The following is a 26,617-nucleotide window of genomic DNA, read 5'->3' on the forward strand; positions in this document are numbered from 1 at the left end:
CATAAACTAAGGAGTTGTGTCTCAGCACTGTAACAGTAGGCTATGCTGTGCTACAGCAGATATCCAAAAGGTTTTATGAGGCTGACAGGGCTTTGTAGTGACCATTCTGGGGCATCGCTTTTGGAAAAGCTATATGATTTTATATGTTTACAGCCACATTTATTAATTATAGCTAGAGTGCCCAGTTCAAATGATTGAATGACACAGATGACATTAGTTCTACGAGAAGAAACCTTGAATAGGACTGATATATTAGTCTGAAGCGATGTAGTCTTTTCTTTTCTTCTGCCCAAACACTTATATAAGAATGAGCGGAAGGTGAACCTTAATGTTTGAACCGATTATGAAAGGTCACATGTAAAAGGCAAACATTGCCACTGAGCTGCCGCAGAAGACTTATCTTTAACTTTAATCCAACATTTTCATCAACATTTTCAAGTGAGACACATTCCTACCATGCTGATAATTACCACAGTGCACAGTAAGTTTTATGTGTTGCTTGTTAACCAGGGATCTAGTACAGTTCTTTCTTAATTTAGGCTAATTTATTTATTTAATTAGTAAAGTAGTTAGCAGGTTTACAGTATAGATATCCTCGTAACTTGCATTAAAAACTGAAGTTAGAATTGTATCAATAAATCTGTTTATATTTATGTAGAATATAACTTGAATAAATTTACTGCTAAGGTAACAGTCTTTGCCGTGATGTTGGAACACGTGCCTTCCACAGGAGATTCACGTACTTGCTGGTCCACAGGAATGGACAGGCCATTTTCAAATCGAAGCACTGACTTTCAGAACATGGTCTCTAACGCTGATCACCTGAGGAGCTGAAAGGGGCTTATAACAGTATTCTTACCACTTGCTGCTCATATTTTTACTCTCTTCAGGCAGTGCCATACAAAACACTGATCACCAGCAAATGCTTCCATGCCATCAATTAAAGTACAGCACATCTGCCCTCTTTTCATGTCCAGTCTGTACAGATATCTGTAGCTTCTTGATGAAAAAAAGCTGCCCAAATTCTGAAATGCCAGAATGTACTCAGAGGAATAGAGCCTTTATACTTTATGTAGCCTTGGCCTACATCTGTTTCACTTGCCTCTTATTCTTATTTTTTAAAATTTTGTGCTGAATATCAGCCACATTTCCAAAATAATATGCCGGTCCATCAATAAGAATTCTTAAAATGCCTCTTCACTTTCAGCAGCCTTGTGTAGATTCATCTGGAATCTGACAGGGCAAAGAGAGTTGTGCACTGAATACTACCGCAACAACAAAAGCATCGATAAAATGTGACAAAAAACTTTTTGAAAGAGTTATTGATAGATGGAAATAAAAAAATTAAAGAAAATAACTATTTTGGTTAGGTCTTGTTTGATTCTACAAAATTATTTCATCAAATGAAATGGTAGTATGTAATGGTAGTAGTGAAAATACTACTGGACTATTAATTGGACTAACGATTGTACTTTCTTGATTTTAAAAAGTTTCTATATGTTCAAAACACAGAAGAAATTAATTCTTCAAAAACAAAATTTCACAACTGGATGGTAATAAAGCATTCAGAAACTTCAAATTAAAGATCCTGGATTAACATGACCTGTACTTAAACCATTCAGCAGTCACCTCAGTCTCTGCAAGTTATTGTGCAGATCCATTAAGTATAATTTGCAAGTTCACATTGAGGGCAGAGAGCACAACTGAAATCTATTACCTCTTATGTTTAAAATGCACCTAGCTTTACACCCAGCTCCCGGCACACACACACACACACACAAAAACACACATAGACACCAGCAGGGTTTTTTTTAATGCAAATGGTTCAGAGAGGAAATGTTGATGCCTCTGAGAATGATTGATCGGTTGGGATCAGTTTGAGAGATGTGAAATTATTTTATAGGGAGGCATAGGGAGCTAAGAGACATCAACAACACCAACTTTATTTTTCTCTAATAGAATTAGATTTATGGTCACAAAAAACGCAAATCCCTCACATTGAAAGCAGTCCAAAAAAACCAAATCAACCATTCCATTGATCTTATTTTACTGTTTTTCCTACAAGGTAATTTGTCACAGAAAGGCAAGGTACTAGATAAGAAGCAGGCCCTGTTCTGTGAGGTGATGCTAGCAAGAGAGAAACTCCCCTGGGCTGGATGTTGCTTCACTGAACTATTTGTTCAAGGCACTGTAGTTGGCTTCCCAAGTAGCACTGCCATTTGTCACTGTCAACAGCTGGTACCATACCTCCCCTTATGCAGGGGGGCTATATGGAAACCACTGCACATTAGGGAGGGTGTGAAAATTAGAACTGGCTGACGTTACTGGTAGCAGCTTCAATACTTTTAGGGAATTAGCCTTTGTTAGCATAGACTTAATGTATTCAGTGCACTTGTCATACATACATGTGCTATAGTTAAAGGTAGATGATACAAGTTCAAAAGTAGGAGGTAGACGCCTGTGGCATTATGTCCTCTGGCTATTATGAGGAGCTGATGAAGCACAATGACTGGAGTGGCCACTGTACTGGATTTCAGGGGGCCACAAAAGGCTGGTCATGTTACCTTGTGAGAACACATCAAGTGTTATAAACTTTTTGAAGCTCTCTGAGGTGAATCTTATTAGGCTCATATTGCCTCTCTCTTCCCCCTTTAATAGGAAGCTCTGGGCGCCTCCTCCGTCCTCAGGCCCGCAAATGCTGCAGTGTGGCCCTTCAATAAAAGTGCAGAGGAATGCAAACCAGTAACCACTCTCTTACACGGACCAAACAAGGGCCACACTTTGTACAAGTATAGTGATTGAGCCGTAATAACAAATAATGAAACAACACAGAAAGGATGATAATTTAGTATGTCACTATTCTGAAAAGAGTGAAAAAGCACAACGGCTGGATTTAAAGAGATAAAAGTGTTCAACACAGTTTCCTTGGCACCCAAAAGCTGGCTGCTGGCGAGTGGTGGGAAGAACCAACTTATTCCCTCAGCGGAGAACAATGTTGGAAAGAAGAAAACAGCTTGGTAATAGTGGAGATCGCTCACTGGTGCCCCAATTATATGGACAGAGCTGTGGCCCTGGGACATGACTTAATGACCATAATAAGGCTTGTCTGTCTGTTCAAAATCAGCTTAGAGTGCATCCACGTGGACCTACAGCATCACTCAAGCCTTAGTTCAATTTAAACAGGCAGTATGAGATGGAGCAGGGTGTTTGGGGGACTGGTGGGGGGAACAATTTGGAGACAGCTCACCATCTTACTGTGTTTCGCGTGCAGGCAAATAGTCCACAACCCCCTGGGCCCTCCTCATTCCACCTCGTAGCCTTGATGAGGATCAATTTGGACTTGAGCATTTCTTGTGGCTGCGGCTGCTATTTAATTCAGTATGGCTGAGCGCTCTGTGATTAATGACAGGTACTTAGCTGGAAGACACGGTCAATAAACGCTCTGGTCCAGGAACTTAATACCGGGCTATACGCCAAAGGGGAGACGGACTTTCTCCAGGAGGCAGCACCACCCAAATTGGATGGGGTTTACAGGAGCAGAGAGCAAAAAGGGAGACCAAAAACTTTTCACACTGGCTTTTTTTTTTGGATTGACTTTACTGACGTTTTTGAACAACCTTGGCAGTGTGCTGCTGCAGAACCATCCTTTTGAAAAGCCTGGAAGAATGTGCGTGTGTTAGTGAAAGACAGGGAGAGAAAGGCTCATAGAGAGCAGAGGGTGAGGGCTGAAGGAGACAGAGGGAGAAAGAGACAGTTAGAGGGTGCTCTGATCGTTTCTGTGGCAAGTGTGCATCGTACGTGTGTCCTCGTGGGAAATGAAAATACCAGATGACCTGGGCGTCATTGTCATGGTAGATTCAGCCCTTTATTTTCCGAGATAAAGCCCATCCAGTGGTTGAACCCATTGCTTTAAGATGTATACTCACTGATCATAGTGTATACCATGCAAGCCCTCTACTCTGTATACATTCACACTGCTTTGCATGCAGATGGTTTAGCGCCTTTGACTTCCCCAAAAGCCGAGTCCTTCGAAGCTCCATCACAGCATGACAACTGCACCGTGTAATCCTGTAATCTTCTTATCAACACAATTACCCAAGTTCAAACACACAAAGCAATAATGGCAGGAGAGTACAGGGAAATGATACAAGTTTCCAATGCAAGGTCACACAGGCTCTTTCTATGTTTATCCCATAGGACACGAGTTAATCGATACATACTGGAACATCTATTTACCTGATGGCTGCGTAGATACACTTTTGCATATTGCTAATGCTGCTCATGTTTATGGTGTGTGTGTGTTTGTTCCTCCGAGGCTGGCTGTTGCAACACTGACCTCCAGCGTGCGCACAGAAGGACAGAGCCGAGCGCGCTCTCCTCGGTGCGGGACTCGTGCGTTTTTGACAGCAATGTGACCCCATCGGGCACCTCCTGCTCGCTCTGTCTATCAGGACAGACGGCAGCACTTAATACCGAAACAGACCTTCGACGGTCACATGCACTGATCAGCTGTCCGATTTTTGACCGGCGGCCAGTTCGCTCTGACAATGCAGACGAACGGGACACGCTCCCGCAGCAGCCGCGGACGCTGATCTTATGAAATACTCTCAAATAAAGTTTCACTGATGAAAACATTTTTTTTTTTGCTCGCTTTTTTCACCGACTCCATCCCCGATCCTCCGCTAATCGCTTCCTTCTCTTCTCTGGGGCGGAGCGGGTCCCTGCCAGTTTTTTTCTGATGTTAAAAAAAAAGGGGAAAAAAAGACACGTGGTTGTTACAAACCTCTCTCAGGACACAACGGGGAGGCAGAGGTGGAGAGATGCGGGCGCCGTCAGGATGGGAGAGGACGCGATGAGGAAGGAGCCCGCTCTCTGACCACGGAGACTCAGCCTGCACGTTTTCGGGAATAAGGGCTTAAAGGACTTCGCACATTGCGACCTCTCTCTCTCTCTCTCTCTTTCTCTCTCGGTCCCTCTCTTTTTTTTTTTCGTAAGGAGAGTCTCGCTTGCAGGATGTGGAATATCGCAGGTGAGGAAAAAAGAAAAATGCCCTTTGATGTAGATTTCTCCACTGAAATATGCGCTAAAGTCCTGATGGGATATTTCTGCATATTAATTCCGCACGTTTTGCATTTTTAAAAGTCATAGCTTGACTAAAAAACTCAAAATGGATTTCTTTAATAGCTCAAACCTGGAGGACGGGATACAGACAGAAAATGTGTCCTCTAATTCCACCTCTCAGACCCAGTACACCCAGCTCGCTATCTGGGGTCTGGCCGGACTTGTCAGCTTTCTGATTTTGTTCACAATAGTCGGGAACGTCTTGGTTGTCATCGCCGTTTTGACGAGCAGAGCTCTGAAACCACCCCAGAACCTTTTTCTCGTCTCCCTGGCCAGCGCGGACATACTGGTGGCCACCCTGGTCATGCCCTTTTCTCTGGCAAATGAACTCATGGGCTACTGGTTTTTTGGCAAAATTTGGTGTGACATCTACCTGGCTCTGGACGTCCTATTCTGCACCTCCTCTATTGTTCACCTCTGCGCTATTAGTTTGGACAGGTACTGGTCCGTGACCCAGGCTGTAGAGTATAACTTGAAGAGAACACCGAAAAGAGTTAAAGGGATGATTGTGGTGGTGTGGTTGATCTCAGCTGTCATCTCCTTCCCACCACTCATATCAATGGACAGGAGCAGCAATGAGGCCAGTCCCCAGTGTATCCTGAATGATGAGACCTGGTACATCCTCTACTCCAGCATTGGATCATTCTTTGCCCCCTGTGTTATCATGATCCTGGTATATATCCGGATCTACCAGGTGGCAAAGACCAGGACCAGAACAATGTCCGAGAAGAAGAGGGATGTGGACTCCCCGCTGGAGAACGGGATGGACAAAGCTGAACCAGGTGGAGGTGGGTCATTAAAGTCCAACAGGGGCGGGAGCGTGAAAGTCCAGGAACGTGAGAATGGGCACTGCCAGGAGCAGGCAGCTCAATCCCCTCTACCGAACGAGCCGAAGCATGCGCTGACAGACCACGACGACGACTTTGATGATAGCAGCTCATCAGATGAGAAACTTAAAAAAACTTCCAGTTCCTCCAAACATCACCACGACGACAGGAAGGACAGAAAGTCCAGCAGGAAGAGCAGCTCTGCCTCGAAATACTCCAGCAGGAAGTCGCGTGCAAGTTCCAAGTCCATGGAGCTGTTCTCGTCTCGTCGCAAGCGCCGGAGCACCGTCAATCGAAAGAAAGTCTCTGCCGCTCGGGAGAAACGCTTCACCTTCGTACTTGCCGTTGTCATGGGCGTGTTTGTTGTTTGCTGGTTCCCCTTCTTCTTCTCCTACAGCCTGTATGGAATCTGCAGGGAGCCATGCCAGATCCCCGGGACCCTGTTCAAGTTCTTTTTCTGGATTGGCTATTGTAACAGCTCCTTAAACCCGGTCATCTACACCATCTTCAACCAGGACTTCCGCAGAGCCTTCCAGAAGATCCTGTGTAAGTCATGGAAACGCTCTTTCTGAGGGGGGTCCTGCATGGCTGGGTTTCTAATAGACATTTGACCCTGCAGACGTATATTTGAACTGTTCTGAGCTGTGCGATAGTGCTGGCCTGGGGTGCCAGTTTTCACACTTTTACTTTCAGGGATTGCATTTGAAACGAAGGGACGCTTAATGGATCAAAGGATTGAACTAAGGTACAGAAAAAGAGCTTAAAGTACAAGAGCAAGCGCTCTGATAATATTCACAGAGGAGGCTTTCATCAAACACCGTTCAGACTGCTTTTGGACTCTGATGTGGGCTTCGGCTCATTCCCGTATTGACTTCTTCTCCCTTCATTTAAATACAATAAACCGACTCATAACAATTACTGTGATGCATGCACGCCAAAGTGGCTGCGCTTGGACGACCCGCACAGGAGATGAAGGGTTTACAGAGACACTTGATTTATAATGTGACCTCATTCACCGAATATAATGCGAAGGCCTTGACAATCTCCACACAACTGTTGTTTGTGACGTTAGATAGTGGTATCTACCTGCTCTCTCTGTCTCTTACTCAGTTTTTCTCTACCTTTCTATTACGTCACACTCTCAGCATGAGGACCAATGGGACGAAGGGGCTCCTTGCTTACTGTTTCAGTAGCAAAACAGTTTCACTAAGAAAAAAAAAAAAAAAAAAAAAAAAATGAAAACAAAACCAAAAAAAGACTCATCCCCAAAAACTACAGTTATATTCTGCTTCAGTGTTCTGTGGGGCTCAAAAGTGTCTAAATGGGGAACTGCACTGGAAACTTTCCAGCCGGACGTGTTTATGGTGAACTCGGACTTGCTCTGGATACGGTGGCATGTACAGTAAAATGGCATCTGGGGCAATTTCCTCTCCCCTCTGAGAAAATAGATGGAATAAAGAAGTGCTGCTGAGAGGAACGGGCACCCACTGAGAGCCCCCTATGTGTGTGTGTGTGTGTGCGCGCGCGCGTGCATGTGTGGGCGAGAAAGAGAAAAGAAGGACAAAGTGAATCACGCGAGGAACTGTGTTGTGATAAAGAGTTTATCACATCTTATCCCAACTTCCAGTTTGTGATTGTCTGCGTGAGTGTGTCCATCCTATTTTCTGTCACACCTCTCTTCTCTCCCTTATAACCACAAAAAGCACTTAGCCACAGTAAAAACCAAACACCTTATTGCTCTGGTTTAATATCTGCTGCTCGCACACACGTAAGAACACACTTACACATTGTTATTATATCCATAAAGTCATAAAAATGACGTATAAAGTCAATATTTTCATCTTTACATTTTAAGCATTTGAAGCCAGAAGGGCTAATGCTTTTTTCTTGTGTAAATAAATGATGACAGTATTATTGTGTGGTACCTCATAATCACACATATATCGATATGATAAAAATGTATTGTTTGTATAATGAACAACGCAATGAAAGATTTTCATGTGACACCAACCTCTGTCCTTTTCTAAAAGAAGTGTTTACTTCTCTGCTATGAGCACATTTAAAAAGATCAAATAAAGAACTTACTGCTGTGCCACTGTTGTTTATTTATTACACTGACGCTGTCACTTGTGTGACTCAGAACATATGACGAACGATCTGTTTTTAAAATGCGGCCATTTTGAGATAGCCTCCTCGGTAAGCTGTTGTTCAAGCCTGAGAACTACGGTGAAGAATAATCTACTTAAACTTTGATAAGAATGGAAATTATATCAACAGCGCTCATGCCTTGGTTAAAATATGTTTGGGAAAATGTTTAGCACAGGAAATTAGGTTAGGTTATATTTTTTGTGATTTGTAATAATTTAAAGAATTAAAATGTTGCCTAATGCACGAAAGGTAGACAGCTACATGGGAAATGTTTCAGTCAGGAAACAACACCTTTATACTGGCGCCAAAGCCTGTAACAACCAATCAAAATGGAAGGTCATATCCAAAGCATATGAGAAAATTACACTAGTGATTCCCACTGTAGACTAACTATGCTGATTACAAGAAATAGAAATGATGATTTTGGAAAAAATCTGTAGTGTATTTGTCACAGTAACTAGTACTTCCAGCCTATGACAAGCCGACTGCACAGGACCTGGATCAGTTCTAACACCTGAACATCACATGCTGCAATTGGGAGTGCATGAAAACTCGTCAGCATGCAAGCAAACAAGTCGTTATTACACGTCCAGGTTCTTCCACGCCCAGTGGTAGTTGTATGGATGCGAACAGACCAAGCCTAGACATCAATTCCACGGTTTTTATGCCTTGTATGAAAAAATATACAACATGTGCTTTCATGTAACGTTTTAAATGAGATGCAGTTTAAAGTACATTCAAATAAACACAATTGGAAAAGGATGGTTGGTATTGATGACATGGTACTTGAGCTCATCTAATAGCGCGATGGGGGTACATCATACAAAAAAGGCTGGGAACCACTGTGTTATACACCTTCAGTAGCCGACTAAAACATCCTCAGAATGAGACAATTAATTAGTGTCAAGATCCATAGGGTACGATAGAACAAAGAGACTCGAAGTGGTTGTTGTCAGGTGGTTATCTTCCTCCTCCTCTCCACTATTTGAACCTTTCAATAAAAAAATACTTACTTTGCATTGCCATTCAGTGTTTTTCCTTTTTTTTTTTAAAAAATCGTATTCTATAGATCTGCTGATATGTTAATTTCATTTCAGGGATGTGTTTTTGTTTTTAAATCAGTTATTTTAGTTGTTCGAGGTGTTTGTGAAAGCAGTCCTTTTTGATTGGTTGTTGCAACTCTTTAAACGTGTTTTTTCATATTGTGAAATATGATGGCTGATCATGGTCTATGACCAAAACATTGCAGTTTCAGGACACATTGCGGCGATAGTGAGAAGGACTTTATCACTTTCTAGTGAATCAAACTTTCACGGGGAATTGAGGCACAAATCAGAAAATACTCAGATATCTTTGCTAAACTGCTTCATAGACAGGCTGAACAGACAAAGTGAGACTTTACTGCACCGATAATGTGATCAGAGTCAGAATCAAAACATAGACTTCTGAGGCATTTGAAGGATTGCTAGTGTGAAGTTTTGCTCTCCCTGCACGTATTTCACCACATCACTGAAAAACGGGCTGCAAAAACTAATAAAGTCTTCTATTGTCTTCCCACTTTGATTTGGCTTACCAAAGATGTACGCTGTTATTTGAACTGAACAATTTTCTCTCATTCAAAGACAGTTCTGGCTCTCACACTGTCTGAGACCCTGTAGCTCATCACAGGTGCAAACAATATCGTTTCTGCTAGTGCATCATTTCATATATCCTCCAGAGTTAGAAATGTGTGCTTGTGTGCTGACCACACTATATTTGTAAGCTATGCAATTCCCAGGAGGGCCTTCACAAAGCCTGATGGGTGATTATGAACAGACTGTGTTGCTGCATTGAATTAAATCAAATGCCCGAGTTCCATTTTTGTTTTATCATACAACTTCTCCACTTCTCCGACTGCAACAAGTTACTGCAGATCTGATACGACACAGAAAATCCTTGGGAGAAGAAATTGGTGTCTGTGTTCGGTCACTAGAGGCTTATTGCACCAGGTATGAGCAAGAGCTCTGGTCAAGCCATAAGGAGAGGTCAACAGTCAGCTTTTCCTGATACAGTGTATGTGTATATGTGTGGTTGCACATTCGTGTGTCTGCTGGAAAACACTACTTACCAGAGACCCTGCAATCCGAGAAGAGGTCAGACTGGGTGGGAGTTTACCAGGAAGGCTTGACAATTTCTGTTGACCCAGACAGGGTGTATACCACGCACCCTCTATCTCTGCCTGCCTCGTGCTTAATTATTTAGCCCCTGAAAGCTGACTAGCGTCGCCTCCATGACCAGGCAGAATGTGTTCTGTCATCACCGCCCCTCCCTCGACAACGTGTTTATGGCTTGCTGTGTCAGCGGTTCACATCCTCATGCTGCTGGTGGAGATGTACAGATGTAGATGCACTCAGTGTTTAACCTCATCTCTCCGTTTTAACTCAGGTCTTTGAAGATGCTCCTGAGCTTAAGGGGCAAAAAAGGAGAACTAAAAAGATATTTTCTTCATCATCAGCACATAAATTATTTTAATCTACATTATTCATTTATTTATTTGAGAGTATTGTGTTATCTGCAAGCCAAATGCACCCTCTTGCTAACCTGACTATACTTGAGTTTGAACACTTTAATGCTCAGATCAGAAAAGACAAGCCCTTTAACAAAAAAGAAGATAAAAGGGAAAATATATTCATGAATATAACTTCAACAGCATCATTTCATAAATCTTTTAGGCTTTAACTATGCTGCCTTCCTTTCTGGTAGGCAACGAAGATGTCTTCAAGTCAGCCTGACCTCTGAAATCCCCCATCCTCTCTGCCTCCCGCACACGTCGCAACTAATTTCAGTAAATCTGCATGAGTGCTCGGCGGGTGGGATGTGGCAGACTGTAAAGTATTTCATGTTGTGGTAAATATATCATAAGAGGTTCTAAAGCTAAATTCTCTGAGATGTAATACTCAAGCTTTCAAGGTGGAAGGGATGAGCGTTCATTTGAATGGACAACATTTTGTTTTTTGGGGAATTTGAGGGAATTTCCTTTTGGCTAGTGTCTGCTTCAGTATAGATTCAAGGAGTCTTATGGATCCTTGAAAAAACTGATTGACAATGTCACTCCGGCTTTGCCTGCCCGCATCTTTTTCTCTCTTCTTTAATCCCACATTGCCTGTTCCACCACCTTTCTCTCCTCGTGTTATCTCTCACAATCTATAAAGTTTGAACTTCAGCTGTTCTTCTCTCATCACCACTGCGCCTCAGCCCGTTCATTGTCTCGACCTCGTCTACCTGTAACCTCCGTCTTCCTCCTCATTTTCCTTTTTGTGGAAACTCCGTGTCTGGCTCAGTGCCTATCTATCAAAACTTGAGAAACACAGCAACAAGAGAAACACATATTTGCAGCGAAGGCACATATAGACACAAAACCTAGACAGTACGTACAGTAAGTAGCCAGCACAGGTGTAACTACATGTAGACATTTGAGCAGGACTTTCCATTGACTATACCTAGTTGCCAGAATTAAAGCCGCTATAATCAATATTTTTATATTAACAGTTGCTCATATGGCTACATGTAGTTACTTTTAGTGACAAGCCTAGAAAAATTGTCACTACAGTTCCCCTTAGCTCTAGATAGCTAGCTATAGTCTCCTTTCCTTTGGGGTTTTATGGCTCATAACTTAACTGTTGAGGTTCATTCTCGCTGCTTTCATCATCTTAAGAGCCCAATATTTTCCCCAGGGGTTTACCCTGACCAAACCAAAGCTAAAAGAAGTGTGAATATTGGACTGACATCCATCAGGCGTCCAGAAACAAAACTCCAAATGAATGCTATTTTTGTTCCGTATCTGCTGGATGTTAATACAGATTTAATGCAGGTTTAGTTTGACTTTTTGGGAATGATACCACACTTAGGTCTGTGGATCAAGTATATAGCTAGTTTAGCTTAGCATAAAGAGTGGAGGCAGGGAATAACAGCTAGCTCTGGTTCTGTAGAAATCTAAAAAAAATGCCTACTGACACCTCTAAATTTTACAAATGGACATCTTGTATCTTGTTTTTTTTGATCTGTACAAAAAAAGGAATGTGTTAGAAGTGCTGGGCAGATACATAAACTGTCTGCCATGAAACAGATACAGCACATAAGTCAACATCAAATTACAACTTGTTTTTTTCACAGATCTGTTTGTGTACACATTAAATAAACCAAAAAACCTGTGGTAATTCCTAACCTTTAGTGGGGCTGAGATGTGTACCTTAGAGAGAGTCAGGCATTGTTTCCAATTTCACGAAGCTAGGCTAGTAAAAAGGGGACATACTATAAACATACAGGCACGAGAGTGGTCGTATAAATTCCTTTAAGATTTGAGAATGGATGAAAATTAGCTCAATGTGGACAAAATGTCCCCCTTCTAAAGTACAAAAACTCAAGCTCTTTCTCTGAGATTAAATTTATCCCCCCCCCCCCCCCTTTTTAGCATGTGAGATGTACAACAAAGATGTGACAGTGTTTGAAAACACAAACAGGCGCCTCTCTATGTCTATCGCCTAGCAAACAGAGTTCTGACAGTGAAAGATAAATGGTTCCGTAATGGATTTCACTGAATGACATGTTCATACCTTTAAGCATAGAGTGTGTAATTTGTCATGCTTCCTATCAGCGTAGCTATTTGTGTTACAATACTAGAGGTACAGTTGCTGGCGGGCAAATACAAATGAGAAACTGGATGTTTGTATAAGAGTATTTGATTAATATAAAGAAAGTCCAGAAAAGATTTTGTTTCAGTGGTGAGAAGACAAGTCAAAAGGTAGACCCTGAGCACGGGAGACTCAGTTGCCGGGGCAAATCAGTTCTTTAATCAATCACTGCTTCTTCCTTTTTCTTCAGGCCTCTCCATAACTCTTTGCTCCTCCCAGCAAGGATGGAAAAGCAGAGGACTCCATCTCTTGCACACGATCTGCCATCAGTCTCACACTCCTAATGCTGTCTCAACCTCTGTCTTTCACTCTCTTTCTCTCTCTTCCCCTTTCAATCTATCTCTTCTCCTCAGTCTAGACAACAGCCATCCATTCTGTGAAGCAGCCGCTGCTCCACCTGCATGATAGAGCAGGAGTGGAGCACACACGTACAAACACAGACTGGTTTAAATACTGTTCCCAGTTTTAGTACATGGGCAATTGCTTTTTATCAGGCATACCCTCTAATAAAGCCACTCCTAATAACATTTTCTTTAGCTGAATCGGTGCTTGCTTGTTCAATTAAATATTTTAACTCAAGGCAAAAGAGAAGTCGTCTTTGAGGATTGCATTTCAACAGTGGAGTTGTCAGTGGGTTTTTCATAGGGGAATGGCACTTTTTACTTTCTAACAGCGCTGCCAGATTGTCAACTCTGATTGTTTTCCCCTGTCTGTTTTAGCATTCACAAGTTGCTCCTCACACACAACCTGCAACCAGCCTTAAAGCCAGCAAGTTTTACACTACCAAAACTATATAAAAACTTAGGTAGACATTTTATTTTATTGACTGGATATGTACAAACTCTGATGGTATTTTTGCGCCTTTATGCCATGAGGTAAATGTATTGGCTAAAACTACTTTCTGGACTGAGTAGTGCTAAAAATGAAATACAAGTGTAGAGAAAAGGTATGGCTACTCAAACTAACAGTGGCAGATTATGAAAGAGTGGAAAGGCTGATGCAGGAAGTGAATTAGGGGCAGTTATTCATTTACAGCTCCATATGCTCTGTTCATGTTTCAACTTGCATTTTTGTTTCAGGGTTTAAGAAAACTGAGTCTACACCATGCTAGCGGCTCTGTGAGGCTGTAGGTGGCACAGTCTTGCTTTCAGGTAATCGCTAACAGCGGCATCCTAACATGCTGATATTTAGCAGGTATTTATCATGTTCACGATCTGAGTTTAGCATGTTTGCATTTTCCAAGTAGCACAAAACACAAAGTACAGAAAGATTTTCAGTCATAAACTAAAGTAGTGGAGGAATTTTAATAATGAACTTGTGATGACACTAGATGAGAAGTTAAGAGATCACAAAAAGGTCATTGACCTGAATGTCTGTTTTTTGTCAATCCATCTAGTGGGTGCTGCAACATATTTCTCTGGATAAATGAAAAGTCTGACCTGCTGGTGGCATTAGAGGAAAGTGAAGAGCTCAGCAAAGTCATTAGACCTCAGTCTCCGGGGACAGACTGGATGTCTGTACAAAGTGTACATCCATCCAATAGCTGTTGGGATTTTATAGTCCTAACCAAAGTGGTCAAAAATGCCACCTCATGGTGGCACTAGAAAAGAAGTCAGCGGATCACCAAAGTCGGTAGGCCTCAGCCTCTGCAGGACACGGATGTCTGTACACAATTTAATGGCAATCACTCCAATAGCTGTCAAGCTACTTCATCTAGCAGCCACACACCCTCAGGCTCAGGAATTCATTCTCCGCTCCTGTTTTCTATTCTGCTCTATCCATCCATCTCATCCCCCTCCAACACCACTCCTCTCTGTCTGTAAAATAAAATGATGCAAAGAATGAAAAATGACTTGGTTTTCCTAGGACAAAGCCAATAGAGGGAAGGGTGTCCACTGGAGATGATGCAAGGTTCGATGGGCCATGGTCGTTTTCACTGTCAGATGAATCAAATAAGATTTGATGAATACCAAATGCTCCCTCAATTTACCCTTTATTTTATATGCAGACTTTGGTCTCGGTGTGACTTTGCTGGAGAAGATAATAAGCAGAGTGTGCTTTTATACTGTAATCTTTTCTGTTTGCTGTCATTTGGCTCAGCTCTAAATGGTAGATTAAACACAACCACACACACACACACACACACACACACACACACACGCACATACACACAAACAGTTTTTACAGAGTATCAAATTTGTAGCTGTTATTTATGTCATTTGCAAATTAATTGTAAAAAATTGTTATAATTACCATAAAGACATGACACTGTAGTACTAGCCCAGATCATTAGCCTCCAAAAATATTAAATTGTGTTTAATAAAAGCTCATTATACCTAAAGTTTTCCTCATATAAAACCTGTTGCCTCCTGTCAAAAAAGGGACAATTCTACCTCTTTGGCTTATTTCCTTTGCTTGTTAATTTTGCTGAAGACGATGGATGCGTTGAAAATTACTGGTGTCTGAGATTACTGCTTAACATCAATTTGAATTTTTAACTCAAGGTATTTCACACAGGCAAGAGGGAGGCATTACTAAAGCTTTGTCTACATTGCTGGTTAAATTCTAAAAAGCCATTTTGTGCAAAAACGACATGCGTCCACACCAGGTGTTTCTCCTGCTACTGGACATGCGTGGAGGACAGATGAGCAGGGGACACAGCAATTTTCCCCAAACTCACTTCAGCGCCGAGATGTCATTTTCAGATTTACACACTCCAGAGATTTTATTTATGAAAAGCTCCTTTTTGGGGGAGAAAAAAAAATGTCTCCATTTGATTTTAGCTGACAATGATTATTGCTAATTGAGCATTCATTACGTGAACAACTTTCTCAATTTGGGTCCACTAATGAATAATGTTATTGCATCTGTATCCAATGTAAATAGTATATTGTAAGCACATGTGGGGCTTAACACACTTAGGTGTCAACCTTGTATCTTAAAAATTACTTTTCTATACAACTAAACTGCAACATCAAAGAAGTTTTGAAGGAAATTTGAGCACTGGCTGGATTATGTTAAGAGGCAATGTATTTTTTGAATGAATAAAGTGCTACATTTATTAATGGCGGCTATAGCGCATGGCTAACACACGAGAGACTGGAGTTCCCATCAGGACTCCCGTCTGTGGTTCAGTTTAGGCAACAAAAGCACTTTGGTTAGGGTTTTGGAAAGATCGTGGTTTTGGGTAAATGTAAATAAACACGTTTTGTCTGAAATCACACTGAACTTTCTCATTAAACCAGACCATGATCTTGGACTAGGCTTAAGCAAGAGCTGTGAATGTCTGAACATAACCATAAAAAAGTTTAATAATGCTGTTGTCACTACAAGTGGATATTGTACTGAAAGTTCGGATATTCTGCCGGAAAACAAATATTGTCTGTGAACATTTTACTGATTTGTTCAATATCGACATAACTGCAACTTGCCAAACACATAAATGCTCAAAAATATCCCGATACTAAAATTGGACAGTGGTTTCTGTTTGTGTTTCTGTGTGTCTGTCCGTGTAAGTGCCCTGTCTAGGAAGCAGCTAGGGGCACAGAATTTTGAAGGAACACAATTTCTTTCAAATGACACCAAGTTTGCCTGGTTCGGTCCTTCCAGGTTCCGGTTCGGTTGCTCTGTTCTTTTTTCCCGACAACAACATGAATTGTATTGGAATCAATGCACAGAACAACTTGTCTGTTCACAATATTGTGAACAGACAAGTTGTTCTGTGAGTTTTTCTGTGAGTTTAACTATCATAGTTACAACCAAAGGTCCATCTCAGGCGTCGCACACACATTGATGCACATACTCTTTTATAAAGTTATTCAATCTGTTTGCACACATATACCACGTGATATACGATAATACTGTCAGGAGGTGAGTCTTGTCATATTTTCACTCAAACCTCACTTCTTAACAAGTAAATAATTGATGTTCAAATGTGTGTGTAAATGTGTGTATTGCAGTGTTTAAATTAGTGTTATATTTATACTATCTAGTCATCAATTATCTATTATCTATCTATCTGTGTTGTAATTAGTAAAAAGAATGGGAAGCTATAACAATTCATAAGCTGTATGAATTGTTAACATTACGAGCATTAACATTTCAGTAATACAACAGCAACGACTCTAAATTTTCCCAAAAAGACCCTACTGACCTACCAATTATAGCTATCCACCAACCAAACCCCTTGTCAAGGTGTTTAAGAAGAATCAGAAAAAAAACCCATTTAACTGATTTCAAAACTTTCTCGACAGTGCCAGGTATGTAACTCTGGTGATGAATACTAAATCCCTTCTAATTAAATTAAATTAATTAATTAATCAATCTATTAATCAATGAATTTATTTATTTGCCATATAAGTGACATTTTTATGATATTTAGTTTAAAAAATATCAAAGTTTGCCTTGAAAAGAAATGTGCGTAATACATTTGTAATTTGAAAACCTGTTAAATTTTCCCCATGACATTAAACCCCCCAGAACTCCCATTTGCAGAGTTTATGTTTCATAGGTCTGCTAGACCAGCTCCATCCATTCACACTCAAAACAGGTTAATCTAGTACAGTTCATTTAGCAGTATTACAATGAGACAAGAGGGTGCAGGGGGAAGAAAAGGCGAGGAAATGGGGATGACTGGGGAAGCTGGGGGTTAGGGGAGAGGAATGGTGGAGCTGTGGGATGGATTGTTGTCGGAAATCAGACGGCCAAAGTACTCAAAACCACCTCTTTGGTAATTCCTGCTTCTGTAGGTGTCTCCAGGACCACATTTTGCCATGACCACACACACACACACACACACACACACACACACACACACACACACACACACACACACACACACACAGACTCACAAGGTGAAAACAATAGCTGTCGCTGTTGGTCATTAATTACAAATACAAACAATACAGAAAGTAGAACATTTAAATAAAAGTCATAATATAATAAAATGATTGAGGTGTGATGTAAAGCCTTAAAACTAACAGGAAAAAGAAAAGGCTAAAGACATTGTAAGTTGACAGGCAATAAAAGAAACAGTAAAAAAAGGTGATTTACTGCTGTTAAGCGGCTTAACTGCCAGTTTACAGTCTCCTTTAGCTTCTGGTTGTGGCATCAGCTGGAAGTCCCTGAACAAATGAAACAAAAATGAATGAAATCAGTATGACTTTTTAAAGATCCTCAAAGGCCTTTAAATGTGACTCATAACCACTCACAATGAATGGCACAAACATAGCCACAGCCATTTTTTCTCCACTAAATCGAGATGATTTTTATTCCTTTTTTAAATTGACAGCTATCTGACAGCTAAAGTTATTAGTCCTCATTTTATATATAAAAAACATAATCCTGTCACAATTATGTTTTTGCAAAAAACATATTTGCTGTTGCAGTTTAGCTTTACAGAAACATAATTTTTCAGAGACTGAGTCTTAGGTGTACACCTGAATAAAAGCATTATAACATGCAATACACAAATTATATGAATCTAAACCAGTCCTAACTTTACAGTATTGCTTAAAATAAAACATCTTTTAATTTGCTATAAAATTTAAAAAAAACTGCATTCAATTGATGTCACCTATGAGGTCACATCGAGTTGGGCTCATTTTTGCATCTCTGCAGTGTTGTTTAGGGTTGTGGAAAGCTGTAGCCTATCCCAGCATGCATTGGGTGAGAGGTTGGGGACAGGTTTCCAGTCTATCACATAACATACCACATATGGACAAACACATTCACGCATACAGGCAACTCTGGAGTTCCACATCAGCTGACAAACTGCACTTGATCGTGTAAGGAATCGAGGACGGTGCTTTACACATGAAATAATCGAACATTAAACCTTCACATTAAGAGTGATTTGTGCGTTTGCTGATAAGTATTCACATTCTCAGACATGTTTTGTGGACATGTACTTCTCCTCACCCTGAGTGTCTTGTCAGAGAATCTTGCCATTCTCCAATAGCCATAGGTGCATAATGGATTTCTCAAAAAGGGATTGGTGACCAAAAATAGGAGGTTTATAACATGACAAACATTCGTTTCATAACCTGATAACATTAATTAAACTCACACATTAAAGTGCAACACAATGTACTACAGTGATGTCTGAACTTATTGGTGAAATGTTACACACTTCCTCTTGTTCAGTGCACGATTGGATTGACTCCTGGCCCCCGTGACCCGTAACCAGCCTAACTTTCAGTGCCATATAGTAGTACACTGCTCAAATGGATGGCATAATGGTATTCTCCTGACATGCACCATTACAAATATAAAACACCACATTATGTATGAAAAAAAGACTGCATGAAAAATGCAGTAATGAAATGAATCATGAATATTACGCAGAAAACAGAATGAATTCCAGTTGCCCTTTCCTCTTAAATTAAATATATGTAGCCAAGTCCACTGAGGGATCAGGAGTAAGTGAAACAGGTGTGTAAGTTAGAGATGGGACAGAATCATTATGATGTTGGCCTGAAATGTCACATTATTCCGCCCTGGAGCTTCCAGGGAATAGAAATTACAACGTGAGCACAATTTTATGCGTTGTGATTTAGGTATTTGCATTTGCTTGTCACGAATGAGCTTATCAGAAAAGACACCCCTATCCGCAGAATCCTGAGCAGGCCAGGGTGCTGGACACAAAGACCAAAGCAATAAAGAACACAGAGGTGTTCTCACACTGGAATTAAAGCTCCTGTGTGAAATACACTTTAATGGTAAGTTTATGATGTGATTTGGTGATCGTAATGTCTGTGGTTGTTTCTGATTTATACCTCCCATTTTTTTTATTTTGTCCAAATGTTGCCAGTAAAACCTATTTCACATGGGAGCTTTAATTCCAGAGCATAGATGCCTTTCCATTTTATATTACAAAGCTAATATATCTCCAGTTCCATCAGTTTCAGGTTATCTATCAGTGTCAAACACTGTGTTCAATCAGATAACCAACTGTTGAGAACCATAACAATCTAATCATTCGTGGCCCTGTTTACTATGAAATGATAAAAAAACGTTATACACACCTCTCAGATCTATATCACATAAAGTAGATCTCCCCCTGCTTTCTTCCCTCTTTTTGAAGTACTAAGATCTATAACTTTGGGTGTTAACAGCATGATAATTGCTGTCTGTAAATTTATACAGTGATGAACTCCACAGCCTAAGTTTAATGCATGGGAACAGAGTAAAAAAATCATAGAGTGCTGTTCATATCCATATCCTTTTTATCTCTGTTCATTAGCAATGCTTTGCAATTTAATCCCTCTCTGTTTTATGGGCCTGGGAGCATTTGCAATATAGCAGTGACTCATTCAGTGAAGCAATCTGCACTTATTAGCCTGTTAATATCCCTAATTAATTTGACTCTTGGGTAAACAGCTGTATATAGGCAGGCTCTTGAGTACGTGCACACACACTAGCAAACACAGTTGCACACTTACACTCACATGGCTTCACATCTGGAGGCTTGCACACAGACACTTTACTCCAAACTCCCACAGACACAAACACCCCCTTATTTGGGCACTCTCACTATCAGTACAAAGCCTTCAGACAAAAAGGCTTAGACAATGCCTGGCTGAGGGTGTAGACAAGAACCGGAGAGACAACTTTACAGCTGTAAGGATTCTAATATTTTCGGCCACGCTAGCAGTGTGGCTTTATGGAAATATCTCGACAACTACCGGGTGGATTGGTGTGACATTCGGTTGAGACATTCACGGTCCTCTCCAGATGAAATGTAATAACTTTGATTGTCTGACTTTTCATCTAGCAGAATCACCAGGTCAACATTTTGGTCGTATGCCATTAAAATTTGGAACGGACATTCATGTTCCTTTCAGATGAATTGTAACGACCTTGGTGATCTCTTGATTTTTCATCTAACACCATCATCAGGTCAACAGCGTTTCCCATACACTGGCTCTACGTGGCCCAGCCCAGGTAGTTTAAGACCTGCCCAGGTAAATTAAATCACTCCGTTTCAACTTAGGTAAATCTTTTATTAGAACGTCTTATTTCACTCTTTTCAAACTAAACCCTTTTTGGCCCCACACCTGTCTGAGTTGTTTGAGCTGCAGTAACTGAGTGGGGACCAGAGGCTTCTTTGTGGGCAACCACATAGAGAGCGTCTACTAGTGATGTGTTGGCTCTGTGAGCTGCCTCCTTTACGTGAACCAAGCAATCAGCTCCCATCGGAGAGCTGATTGCTTTTTTCTCTCTCTCTGTTTTTATTCATTTATTTATTCATTTTTGTTACTACAAGACAGAACAATAGAATGATCTTTTTGTGCCCTGCCATTAGTCGCGTGTGATAAAAGACGTGGATCATACCATCAGTTTAAAAGGGGGGAGGGGGGTGCTGACGGTCTGCGGACTGCACTGTGTTTAGTGTTTGTAGGGAAACGCAAATTTACAACTTTCAATATAAATAAAACGTTTAATACATGTTTAATAGTATTTGATGCTTTTACATTAATGGTTTTTACACCAAAGATAATGTCAAATAATGGTATTCTGGAAATTATAGGGTTTAGTAAAATTACACTGAAGAATTTAAGTGATATATGTGCACACATACCAATCATAGGTCAAAACATTGCTAAATTTGGCTGAATCATAAAAGCCAGAAGTGGTACTAATTGAAGAGCTGTTTGGGAGCCGAAAGAGCCAGCTCTTATTGCCGAGCCAAATGATCTGGCACACTAAAAAGAGTTGGAATTCCCATCATGTTCAGGGAACATCAGTAAATCGTAGCATCTACAGTAGCCTGCATATGAAACCTTTAGTTACACTCAACCCCTCCTTTAAACTGCATGCGTCCCTGCATGCATATCAGTGAGACGCATCAGTCACACCCACAACCACAAGTAAATTCTCAACCTCTCAACCTCTCAACACTGGGTCAACATTTCATTTTGTCCAGTACTTTGGTTTATGGCCAAATACCGGCAACACTAATGACATTCCCATCAACATTAGCTGTGCTTTGTGTCCAGTGCTAATTAGCAAATGTTTGAACGTTATTATTGTCATTATGAGTATGTAGTATGCTAACTTGCTGATGTTAGCAGACAGCTCACAACACCATTGTGCCTTTGTACCACCTCACAGAGACAGTAGCATGGCTCTAGACACTTTTTAAGTCTTGTTAATTACACTTTTTTCAAATTTTCTGCATCTTACTACAATTTACCTTCAGTTGTTTGCGTCTGCCGTCCTCAAAAGCAAATAAACAATAGAACAGCCACGTGACATAAAGCACAATATTGATCAGACCTAGATTTGTTCATTGTGTCACCGTCTCGGACAGATAAATGGCCGTTCTTTCATTTTCTGAGGAAGCCTGAAGCCATCCATTACTCAGTCGTGAGAGGTCAAAGGTCAGATCTCATTAACGGTGAAAACATGAAATGACCATATTCATGACTGCAAAGTGTCTGTATATACGTAAACACCCTGTCAGCCACAACATTAAAACTGGTAACTGGTTTTACTGTTGTGGCTGTTCAATGTATGTATGTGTGTGTGTGTGTGTCTGTGTGTGTTTGTGTGTGTGTGTGTGTGTGTGAGTACGTAAGATGGTGAGATATTGATCCGCAGGTGTTAGTGATGATCTTGAGATTAAAAAATATTGGATGCCGGGGGAGATTGAAAGACGAGACATCTCCAGAGTCCTCACTCATTAAACGCTGTCTCTTGTGGTTTGTGATGACATCATCATTATTTCAATACAGAGGATTATATTATAAGGAATGGTGACGGGGATTCATAGACCCAGGAGATAAAAAGAGGGAGTGAAAGAGAAAGAAAAAAGGAGGAAGATGTGGAAGTGGCTAATAAACATGATGGATTGCTGTTTTGCAACTGTGGATGAAGTTTAAATATATTCATCATTCATGGAGGGAACTGAGGGTCGTCCGTAGAGAAATATGTAAAAAGGTAGGAAACCAGTGTCGACAAACCAGCTCCACACCGTCAGATGAAGGCAGGTAAAGGTAATAGCAAGCAATTTGAATATATTTTATTCTATGCACTGGCATGCAGGACATGTCCTCAATGCTTAATTTTTGCTCTAATGTAACACCACTTGTGCAGCCCATGTGCCCTTCAGTTTAGCTAATGTGCCCCAGTGTTCTTACCTCTGGCTTTTCTGCTCACACTGCCAGGGTACAATGCACCTGGAGAGAGGCAGGAATGAGAAACCTGCAAAGGTGTGTGTGTGTGTGTGTGTAAAATGAAACAGAGAGAACAAAAGAGGTGTGTGAAATTGTGCCTGTTATCATGGAGCTGGCATGCACAGCTTTTAGTGAATTAGACCTGGAACATGTGATACAACACAAGTCACAAAGTCTTCCTTACTTCACCCCCTCCCTCTCTTTAGTGCTATCTAAGGATTACACAAGATAATCCTGCAGTTGAAGGTGCCTGCGACAATACAAGCGTTCCACATGATCTCGCCTTTGCAGCCTCTTGATGGAAGTGATACAAATCCAGTATCTGCTGAGCCACAGGTGGTCTCACATGGGGTCGGGACTGAATAGTTTCCAGTACAACGCGGGGTATAATCCTGCAGCGTGAGCTGCCTTTGCTGCCCCCAAGGAAAAAGACGAGAGATAATGGAATAGTAATGGAACCTGACTGAGTGTGTTAGTGGTTCATCCATCTCACGTACAGCCCACACCTCAGTGATGGATGCACAGAGACAGCTCACACATGGAAGTGTGTGATATTACAAGAGTGATGACTGTATTGGAATATCTGCAGCAGTTTTCGTTTAGCAATACACAGAAAAGATTGAATTTTCCTCTCTGAATTTATGGTGCTTTACAACATCCTGTATGGAAGTTTAAATCTACATGGATATAAAAATAAGCCACAAGGCTGAATATGGAATCAACACATCTTATATATCGAATAGCCAGAAGGAAACTATGGTATGTCCATTTGAAGATTTGATTCTGTCAATCACTATTTCTCTGTAAGCCACATTGTCTTGCACTGAGCCATGGGACATTATTTCTATGTGGTGCTTCCTCCTTCAAAATGTTTTCTCTGTCTTTAATGGTGTGCTGTGAGCTATACTGTATAGCCTGCCAAATTAAATCATTCAGTTGAAAAGCCTCTGCAGCAAACATAGGGGAGCTGTGACGGTGAAAGTGTAACGGTTTATGGGGAGAAGGAAAATGAAAGAAGTTTGGTAGTGAAAAAAGCAAGATAAAGAGAGGAAAAAAGCATTAAAACACCAATGTTGATAATGGAAGTCTTTAAGTTGAAATGGGATTTCAAAGTAAATGAGAAAAGATAAAGCACTAGTATCTTACAGTTTCTTGAGGCTATTTTTGTGATAATGCCTCAAGTCATAAGTAATAACAATAACAACAATAATAATTTGATTTTAATCATTAAACCTTGAGGCTCAGAGGGATCCACCTGCTGCATCATTTCAACTCTGAGGATGACCAATAACGTGTCGGATACCAGCAGCAGCACCAACTTAAAAATAATAAAGCATGACCCAGTTTAGAAGGATAGTAGCTTTTCAAAACTGTAAATGCAGGTTACCAAGCGATATTAAACTTTTCATGTAACGTATGGTTTTAAATGTTTTCATCCAGCTTCTTTTTGACAAATTCAAGAGGGAGACCTAGAAGGAAAATATTCTTCAAACTAACATTCACAACTTGACCGTAGACCAGCCAGTCGAAAAAATTGGTCTCATTGCAAATACTGTGAAGTGAATGATTGAGCTGAGACCAAAGTGAAGATTAATTTGTTTTTTGTTTTTCTTTGTGTACGGAAGTCTCTCAGGTTTTCTGTGTGTGGAGACAATCATAAATAACCAGGGCAGTTCTTGTTGCTCCGTTTCTTTTCACTGTGTATACAAGAGAATTGACGGTCCCTCGCTTTCTTGTTTCTGCTCATTTTAGTGCAATACAGATGCAGGTCCAGAGAGGACGGTGCCTCTGTTTGCACTTGGGGAGTGATGGTTGCCCTGGAAAAAAGACAACAAATCTGGCAGAGAACAAAGACACCACAAACCAAAGCTGATAGTCACTAAACACAATAAATTACACAAAATAAGTTTTCCACTGCCTATATATTAACAGTACAAAAGTGTGATTAATGCTCTGTAAAATTAAATTATTGTATGTGTTTGTGTAGTAAATGTTTTTCATTAGTGTGACAACATACACTACATATACAAACCTATGAACCATAAATACAATATTCAACAAAAATACTAATTATTGTTTCGTAACTGCTATTTCCAAACTTTTAACACAACAACGAAAATCCAAAATCTAAAATCCAAGACAACTGAACAACTCCATCTGCTGATGAAGATAATGTGACAGGATTGAAAGTTGTAGAACAGCTACTAAATGGACTCGAGGTGAAACTGATTTGTCAACTGCTTTTTCCAAACGAGGAAGTTTTTCACAGGTTTATGTCATTTTTGGCAAAAGAAGAAATTTATTGGACAGGCATCTGATTTCCCCTAAATGTTCACTGATCATTAAAAAAGATATTTCCATTTTATTTCAACAATATTGTTGAACAGAACTGAATTATAAATTGATGAATTCGTTTTTTTAGATTTTATGAGTGGCTCATGTGCCTGTTGCATCATGGCCTTAAAGTAAGATTCAGAACGATGTGTAATGGCTGGCCGTTAAACCTTAATCCCCCCTTAGCAATGGTCCTGGAGTCTGTCCATTTCTTGCTATGTGTATGTAATTTTCATATATTAAGTGTGAGAAACATCTCTGTCCAGCATTGTGTAAAACAAAATGTCTCCACCTTGTAGCTGTATTGGTCACATAGTATTTGTGTATCTCAATCTTGAATAATTTGTTGTATGAAAAAGAAAAGATTCTCTAAACTATAAAAATCATTATATCATCATATTTAATCCATCATATGTTTGATAAAAGCACTTATTGTACTTAATACTTGCCCAATCATTCAATCTTTATTTGTGGCAAAACAAGGAAAGTGACTCAGCTATCATATATTATATATTATATATATAAACACACATATATACACAGAAACACACACACACACACACGCACACACACACACACACACACACACACACACACACACACACATACACACACACACACACACACATATATATACATATATACACACACACATTTGTGTCAATTGAACTTAATAGAGTCCATTACGCTCAAGGTGAGTTATAGAATAGATGGATGCCAGTACTATAAGATTTGTGCATCAATCCCTCTCTCTCTATCTTTCCTCTCCTCAGTATCGCTGTCACTCTCACCTCTCTATCTTAGTGAGTCTCTGTCTGGCTGTGACTTTTCTCACCTGCGTCTCTGCAAGGTCAGTTCATCCAATTACTTTCCTTGTTCAGGAGAGGTAAAGTGTCCTTCTACCCTCTTCAGGTTTACAAGTGATGAGATCAATACTAGTTCTCCTGGCACAAAGTTAGGGTGTCTCTTGGCTTATTAGCACTGAGCCCCCCCCCCCGTCCCCGGCCCCGGCAACATCCGACTTTCCAGCAACGCACACTTAGGTGTCACTGTCACAGTGGAGACCATCTGAAGGGCTTTGTCCCATAATGAGATATCCGCCATTTAAAAAGAGAAATTACAACCACGACTGCATATAGACTCCTGATATGGAAGTGACGCACTTTCTGGTGAATTACAGAGTGAGACCCTTCATATTTACGTCCATAATATTTAATTTCCATAATGCATATATTGCACACTGAGTGAGTGACTTCACACCTACTACAGCATAATTTTTATTGCTTTAAATCCTTTTAAGAAACATCTACTGTTCTTCCAAATCTGTGCTTATTTCTGT

The 26,617-nt window shown here is 40.5% G+C and overlaps 1 protein-coding gene across 1 annotated transcript; it reads left to right on the plus strand.

Annotated features, from left to right (window-relative positions):
- The first annotated feature begins 5,158 nt into the window (after window positions 1–5,158).
- On the plus strand, window positions 5,159–6,520 carry adra2c (adrenoceptor alpha 2C). Its single transcript, XM_040146697.1, has one exon. The coding sequence runs from the start codon at window positions 5,168–5,170 to the stop codon at window positions 6,518–6,520; it is 1,353 nt and encodes a 450-aa protein (XP_040002631.1). The 5' UTR covers window positions 5,159–5,167.
- The last annotated feature ends 20,097 nt before the right edge of the window (window positions 6,521–26,617 follow it).

The sequence above is a fragment of the Xiphias gladius genome, chromosome 15, assembly GCF_016859285.1.
Source record: "Xiphias gladius isolate SHS-SW01 ecotype Sanya breed wild chromosome 15, ASM1685928v1, whole genome shotgun sequence".
Taxonomy (NCBI): Eukaryota; Metazoa; Chordata; class Actinopteri; order Istiophoriformes; family Xiphiidae; genus Xiphias; species Xiphias gladius.

What these genes read in the sequence shown, in the direction of transcription:
- adra2c (XM_040146697.1), top strand. Translation starts at nt 5,168, where the DNA reads ATGGATTTCTTTAATAGCTCAAACCTGGAGGACGGGATACAGACAGAA.